We start from the raw sequence: 7,430 nt of genomic DNA on the forward strand, positions 1-7,430 counted from the left end.
ACTGCATAATATATTGACTGCGAAATATGGAGATGCTTACAACGTTAAGCACACGCAGAACTGACACCAAAACAAACATAAAAAAAACTAGGCATAATTACATGTGTAATGAATGAATGAATGAATGGGTGCATGAGTGAGCGACTGACTGAGTGAGTGAGTGGATGCAACAACGCCCACTCATTCACTCACTCTAACCCTTAAACTGAGCTCTTGCATTTTTATGGGCTTACGGCTGTGTCAGAACTGCGAGTGCTGCGGCCAAAACAGTTGAGACAGAAACGTGGACGTGGTCGTGTGAATGACTGACTGTAAAGCGAATAAAGTAGTGTTACTCAAAGTGCAATTTGGTTACATATATGCATAAGCAGATCGGCAAGGTCCCTTGTATATTGCATAAACAAAATTTCGTTGGCCCGAAATTGACCAAAACCCAACGTCAACGGCCATGTCGCTTTGGCCCAATTGCAATTAAAGTGCACAAAGTCATCGGACGAACTGTGGCTAAATTAAACTTATGCAATGCCAAATGGCAAATGCCTCGGGGCCAAGTGTTTCGACTGCAGCTACTGCTGCGCACATTGACATTAATTAAAAGTGTTATGCAAAACACCCTTAACCGGAAACGCGTTCTCATACGTCGTCAAAAACTGCTGGCAATGTCAATGCCCATTGCGAATTGAAACCCGCTTTATTGCATTCCCTTTGCCAAGGACGCCAGTGCCAGTGTATTTGATTGCCAAATAACTTTGCCAACTAATTAATATATGCATTAATTATTGAAAGACAAACCAACTACCAAAGTTCTTAACCCTTTTTAAACCTTTGTAAACTTCTTTGAAAGTATGTGCGTGTAACTCAAAGCCTGCTTCAATCAGCTGCGTAATTGTAATGACCAATATTTGAACTTCAAGTGGTTGCCACAAGTCAACAGCAAGGGTGTCGTGGCAGCAAACTCACAAAAACACGTCAACTGTTTATTTTTGTATTTATGGCAAACATTTTCACTCAACAATCGAGTGCATTTCTCGCTTGAGTGTGTTCGTACTAGCGCTAGTGCGAGTATATAACCATAACAACGGAACCGTAATGCCTAATGTGTCGGCCTAAGCCCAAGTTGGCCAAAACAAAACAACCGAAACAGGTGCAAAACATTACGGGGGTGGCTCTTTGGTCTGTCAGTTATAAACGCATGGAACTCGGTAAAAGATAAACACAGAACAAAAGCGTAGAAAAAGGAAAAAAGCGAAAACCAATAGAACATAATTGCAACGCGACTCGGTTTGTTAACAAATTGTGCGGTTGTTGTTGCAGTTGCAGTAGTTGCAAAGCTGCACCCGTTGGCAGGCGCAACGCAAATTGATTGTCTTTCCGCAAAATAACAAAATACAACAACGAGAGTACAATTAAAGCAAAAATAAATAAATCGAATAGTTTTTGTGTTGTTCTGTTCTGTTTTGTTGTGTTGTGTTGTGCTACGTCTGCGTACTTCAGTGGGCAAATATAAAACGACAACCCGAAACGTTTAATTGACCCTAAAATTGCTCGAGCGTTCAGCTTTAGTTTTTTTTTTTCGATTCTGGTTTTGGTAGTTGAATCGCAGCTCAGAGCAGTTACAGATCATATTCCAGTCGTGTGTGCTACTCATAAAAAAGTACAATTAATATATACATTTCTTTTTTTATGAACGGAAAGTATCGATTTGAGTGCAATAACATATAAAATAAATAAATGAAAACGTCCCGCATTAACAAGCCAATTTGCATTGGCATATCACTGCGGCTCGTAATAATTTCCGCAGAAAATACCTATCGATTTTCTTTTTCTTGCTGGCACATTTACCGCGGGCCATTTACAAATGAAATAGAAATATGAAAAAAGCAAAAACTAAAATATTTGCCAGAGCCACATTACTTTGCACTGATACGAACGGAAGAAGAACCTAGAGAGCACCACAGCAGGAAGGGAACTATGCCAAGCCAAAGCTTTGCCCAGTTCAGTGTGTACTTTAACGTGATTCTATGTGTATGTGTGTTAGTGTGTGACTGTGTGTTAGTGTGACAATTTTTAATGCGATTAAAGTGCAACACTCTCCTGAAGAGTGCAAAGGCAAAACAGAATGGCAAAATGCTAAAATTCTGCATAGAATAGTAGTGAAATGCATAACAATTTAAAAACTCGTAGTTCGCATTCCCATTTATTTTTTTCCATTTTTTTCCCCGGTTTTAATTTTAACATTTTGCAATATCTTCTTTTTACTATACAGTTTACATAGTGAAATGCTGCTAATTGTCTATAAATGTTGAACGACATAGAAAAAGAATCGACAAAAATCAGTGAACAAAAATTTGCGAGAATTTTTTAATTAAAATATATATATAAAATCTGAACAACGAAGGTCATGAGTGGCACGCAACGAGGCAGCCAAACGCCATTACAATTGGGTGAGCATTTTAATGAAGCACATAAAAATGGAGAAATATTAAAGAAATGTTAAATAGTGTAGGAATAGAAATTTCATTTATTTCGATCGTTTTCCCAAATATTGGAAAATTTAAACATTGAACGAGAAGCTAATTGATTTCAACTGTTTCATTCGCAGTGTTAATTCTCATCACAGCGCTTTGCATAGCTCACAGCCATGGCGCTGGGTCTGGCTCGGATGCCGCACCTACTAAAAAGTCGGCTCCGTTGCGAATAACGAAACCACAACCTGTCAGCACTACAATAAAAACAACAGCAACACCAACAACAGCAGCATCAACAACGACGAACGACGAAGCCAGCAGTAGCATAGGTGAACAATTGGCACCATTAATATCCTCCACCACCGAGGGCACAACCGGCAGCAGCGGCGATGGCAGCAGCAGTTATGGCACAACCGCAGCAGGTAGTTTAGTGCCAGAAATCTGCATCAATGGACTGCAGCTGGTCATGAGCAATGCGAAGGGCGAGCGAATTGTGCGTCGACAGCATGAGCTGGTGGAAATTATTGAGGGAGATGTGTTGCTCAGTGTGCTGACCAGTGATCCAGCATCGGCGCTGTTTGTCATCAATCGTGTCAATCAAGCGAATCTCATTTCAGCTGACTTTGAAGTTGGTAAGTCTAAATATTTACTCTTCCTTAGAGATTCTTTAGAATTTATATAATGTTATCATTTAGGTGTTCGTGCCATAAATGTGGAAAATGCCAGTCTGGCAGAGAATCTGTTAATACAGGAGGTGCAATACTTGCAGCAATGCACCACATATTCCATAGGCATATTCATGGATTATGATCTGTACAAACGTCTGGAATCTATCATTCACGATTTGGAGTACAATGTGTGGCCCATTCCAACAACGCGTTCTTATCTTTTCCCCAAGGTTGCGCACTTGCTGCATCAGATGCCCTGGGGCGAGAAGATTGCCTCGGTTGAGATAATCACCGAAACTTTAGATGTCTACAATGAGTTCATGGATGCGGCACGCCAAGAACACATGTGTCTAATGCACTTTAAGAGCGATGACAATGTGTACATATTATTCGGCAATAAAATGGCCAATCATTTCAAGGAGAACGGCACTGTGTTTGTTGTGCCCACGGAGCGCGCAGAGCAGGCATTCCTAGAGGGTAAGAAGTACTTTATAATACATCTTAGTAATGTTAATAACTTCCTCTCTTGCAGAACTTCCCAACAGGGCTTTTATACTGATGGAGAATGAAATAGAACTGCGCTCTAATGACTTGGATACAATGCCCACTACACTGGATGAGGTGCTCATTGGCAAGTCTGTGTTGCCATCACGTATTCTCGCCTTGGCCACTCCCATTGTTGACCTAATGAACTGGCTGCGTAGCTCACTGGCCCAGCATTGTAAGCGTGATGAGGAGCTGTATGTGCTCGAGAGCTGCTTCAACTTCCTCAACTTTATTGAGGATTGGCGTACGCCAGAGTTTCGTCATCCCCACACAATACCCGAGCTGTTGGCATTGCTGCACATGCGCAAACTGCCTGAAATGAACTTCCAAATGTATCAGAAGAAAGTGCAAACATTGGATGTGATAACAGGCGAATCACGCATGGAACTACGTGAGATTGCCAGCCAGAACTTTCTAACGAATCAGACCATCTACTATCACTACAATGGAGCGAATAATACCAGCCTGGAACTAAAGACCAAGTTCGGATTGGTATTCAATTGTCAGTATACGGCAGGTGACAATCGGCGTCATCCGTTTGTGTTCGATGGCGAATCTGTGATGTTCTGGCGCATCAAACTGGACACCTGGGTGGCAACTGGGCTGACGGCTGCCATACTGGGCCTGATTGCCACGTTGGCCATTCTTGTGTTCATTGTGGTGCGCATCTCACTGGGCGACGTCTTCGAGGGCAATCCGGTTACCTCCATATTGCTGCTTCTGTCACTTGTGCTTGTCTTCTGCTCCTTTGTGCCCTTCTCCATGGAGTATGTGGGCGAGCAACGCAACTCGCATGTCACCTTCGAGGATGTCCACACATTGAACACACTCTGTGCGGTGCGTGTATTCATCATGACGTTGGTGTATTGCTTTGTCTTCTCGCTGCTGCTCTGCCGTGCTGTTATGCTTGCTTCGATTGGCTCCGAAGGCGGTTTTCTATCCCATGTCAATGGTTACATTCAGGCGGTCATCTGTGCATTCAGCGTATGCGTCCAGGTGGGCATGTCCGTGCAATTGCTGGTTGTCATGCACATGGCATCCGAGAGCGTCTCCTGTGAGAACATCTATTACGGCCGTTGGCTGTGGGGACTCTTGGCCTATGACTTTCTGTTGCTGTGTTGTCTGGTCAGCCTGGTGCCGTTTATCTATCGATCGCAGCGCAACTATCGTGAAGGCATTCTGATTGTGATTGGAGCTGTGCTCATGCTGATCATCTGGGCTGTCTGGATTACGCTTTCGCTGTTTGGTGACGAGTGGCGGGATGCAGCCATACCGCTGGGTCTGCAGGCCAGTGGCTGGGCTGTCCTCATCGGCATTCTCATACCGCGCACATTTCTCATTGTGCGCGGCATTGAACGCTCCGATATTGCTCAAGCGTTGCCCTCGCTCACTTCCCTGGCCTTTGCCCAAAACAATCAGTACTCTTCGGAACAGGTAGGAAAATCAAAAGCTAACTGTATGTAAAATATATATTTCATGAATTTTCAGAGCGTCTATGAGTGTGTGAATCCCGCCATGCGGCACTGTTCGCAAGAGGAAATGAATCATCAGTCACCGAGTGAAATACCTACATTGCCGCTACGTGGTGGTGGCCCACGCCGTCAACAATTCTTCGCTAACCTTCGTCAGGCCAATGCCAATATTAATCCGCAACGTCCACCGCCGCGTCCACAACAAAGTCCTTCGCGTTCGTCGGTCTGCTCCTTGCCGCCCTCACCGGAAAACAGCAAGATAACGCGTTTCTGAATCGAAGCGTCAGTCAAACTCTTCCGCTCCACTTCTAGTCAAAACCGCAAGAACGTGCATTCAGTAATTTGCTGTAATCTCTATTTGTTAAAAACGTACCATCTTATCTAATAACGAACCAATAACTAGATGCCATTTAAGACTTGAACAAAAATAAATGGAATTATAAATGATCTAAATACAAGATTAATATTTATTGGATAATCTATAAAGTGTTCTGATTATATGTATATTAGAATGCAGTTTATATATTTTTTAGTCTTAACTCTTCTACTTCTTTTGGATTGCAATGGATCTACCCCTGAACTTAATTTTCGCTGATTTCAATGTTCTAAATTCGTTGGGGTTCTAAGCGCGACTGTTTGATTATTGCCTGTGCACTTACTTTTAGAACTTTAGCACTTGGCAGTTTGGTTTGTATATTCGCTAAGTGCAAAGCTCTGCAGTGCAAAGCTTTGTAACGGCAACTCTAATTGGCTGTGTCAACACGTGACAAGTGAATGGCTATTAAGGAAAATCGTCTAAGGCTCCTAAAGCGAAATAAAAGAAAACTCAATATCCTTTTGCGTCACGCGACACTGGCGCTGGCGCCCATTGTTTGGCCTTGAAAGTGGGCGGAGTCCTAGCATTGTGTGTGTGTGTGTGCGCGCGATGCTGACGTCAGGCTTCCAGTGTCCACCCCGAGCATTGACCGTGGCACATGAGAGAATGCGCAACAAGATATCAACTACTAGATGGCTAGAAAGTACTACCAAAGAGGGCTCCCGCGTTCGCCAAAATAAAAAATAAAAAAAAAAGAACAACCAACATTTGCAAGGCCGCCAAAGAACACGCGACCATTCAAAATGGCGTCGTTTTTAACCGCCGTCGCCACGCGCCAAGCATTAGACGCACAGCTTGTGGGGGAAGGTTAGGGGTAACGGGTGGCCAAACCACAGTTAAGTTATGCCGACAAGTTTTATCTGGATAGCAAGTAGTACGTGGTATGCGCGCAAATTTTGTGTTGCATACTTTTTGGGGCAACAGCTCGAGGTCCGCCACTAACAGCAAAGAACAACAATAACCAGAAGGCAAAGAAGTAGAAGTGACAGAGGAACAAGAAGAAGAGGAAGACGAAGTAACTGTGTGTAGGCGCCTTGTTTTCCGCGCTTTTCCGGCGTAATTTGCACACCATTTGCCGAACACACAAACACACACACGCACACACAGCGAGAACACTCGACACCAAGCGGCAGCGCAAGGACATTTGCGGGCTGCTCCTTTGGCTGTGTTATTTGCAGCTTGTAGCTGAGCAGATTTGCTTTTCCTTAAATCAGATAACAAGCAAAATATTTTGTGTTTCGTATTTGCTGTTGCGCATGTTTATGCATAATTTTTAGCACATTTTTATACCATGCACACACACACAGGTGCAAGAGGTTGATTTTTGCGTTGTGCAAATGGAAAACATGTGTACAGCAAACACAGAAATTTGTAATGATGAAAGAGGAAGTAGCTCTAACGATAATAGTATCTAATAATAGTAAGGAAAAAAGTGAATATACAGGGCATTCATCAGTCGATGCTGAATCTATAAAGTTCTCTTACATGCCGTAATTAAATTTGAATATAAATTCCAACATAAATAACAAGTGTGTGTTCCACATTATCCTAATAAATGTATATGATGATTATGCAATTTAGCTAAAAGTTAAAGTGACATAAGTTTATTTATTAGTGTCGAAAGTGTTGCTTTTATTAGTAAGAATATTTGATTCATTTTGTGGGTGACTCACGTAAAGCAGTGGGTTGCACTTCCTCTCTATTTTAAGTTGAAGCTCTGCTAATTGCACTTAGAAGCTGAAAAGCTGATGGGATTGCTGTCATAATTGCCAGTGTTAAGTTAAATTCCCATGGTTAGTTTTGGGGCCGAGAGTAAAGTGAACTGAAGCGGAGTGAAGTGTGCGCCACTTGGCTGTCTAAAGCTCTGCTACGTGACATTATTACCAGTGCAGTCTATATA

At 42.8% G+C, this 7,430-nt stretch overlaps 2 protein-coding genes across 6 annotated transcripts in view; one reads left to right on the forward strand and one right to left on the reverse strand.

Moving 5' to 3' along the window:
• The window catches only part of LOC132784544 (cardioacceleratory peptide receptor), a 67,634-nt gene that overhangs the window by 43,427 nt on the left and 16,777 nt on the right, over positions 1–7,430 (reverse strand). The window lies entirely within an intron of this gene.
• Positions 240–5,621, forward strand: LOC132786334 (protein bride of sevenless). Of its 5 annotated transcripts, none has more exons than XM_060792839.1 (6): positions 240–325; positions 2,267–2,444; positions 2,603–3,100; positions 3,164–3,613; positions 3,669–5,116; positions 5,171–5,621. In XM_060792839.1, the coding sequence occupies exons 2-6, from the start codon at positions 2,402–2,404 to the stop codon at positions 5,426–5,428; spliced, it is 2,697 nt and encodes an 898-aa protein (XP_060648822.1). In that variant the 5' UTR covers positions 240–325; positions 2,267–2,401; the 3' UTR covers positions 5,429–5,621. The 5 variants fall into 5 exon arrangements, with proteins under 5 accessions (XP_060648822.1, XP_060648821.1, XP_060648825.1 ...); XM_060792838.1 differs by having other exon boundaries at positions 285–380; XM_060792842.1 differs by having other exon boundaries at positions 296–311.

This window comes from Drosophila nasuta, chromosome 2R (genome assembly GCF_023558535.2).
Source record: "Drosophila nasuta strain 15112-1781.00 chromosome 2R, ASM2355853v1, whole genome shotgun sequence".
Lineage (NCBI taxonomy): Eukaryota > Metazoa > Arthropoda > Insecta > Diptera > Drosophilidae > Drosophila > Drosophila nasuta.

Bases quoted from the DNA above. Each gene is read 5' to 3' on its own strand.
- LOC132786334 (XM_060792839.1), top strand. From the start codon at position 2,402: ATGAGTGGCACGCAACGAGGCAGCCAAACGCCATTACAATTGG. The intron at 3,101-3,163 runs GTAAGTCTAAAT...GTTATCATTTAG, and splicing joins TTCAGCTGACTTTGAAGTTG to GTGTTCGTGCCATAAATGTG. The intron at 3,614-3,668 runs GTAAGAAGTACT...CCTCTCTTGCAG, and splicing joins AGAGCAGGCATTCCTAGAGG to AACTTCCCAACAGGGCTTTT.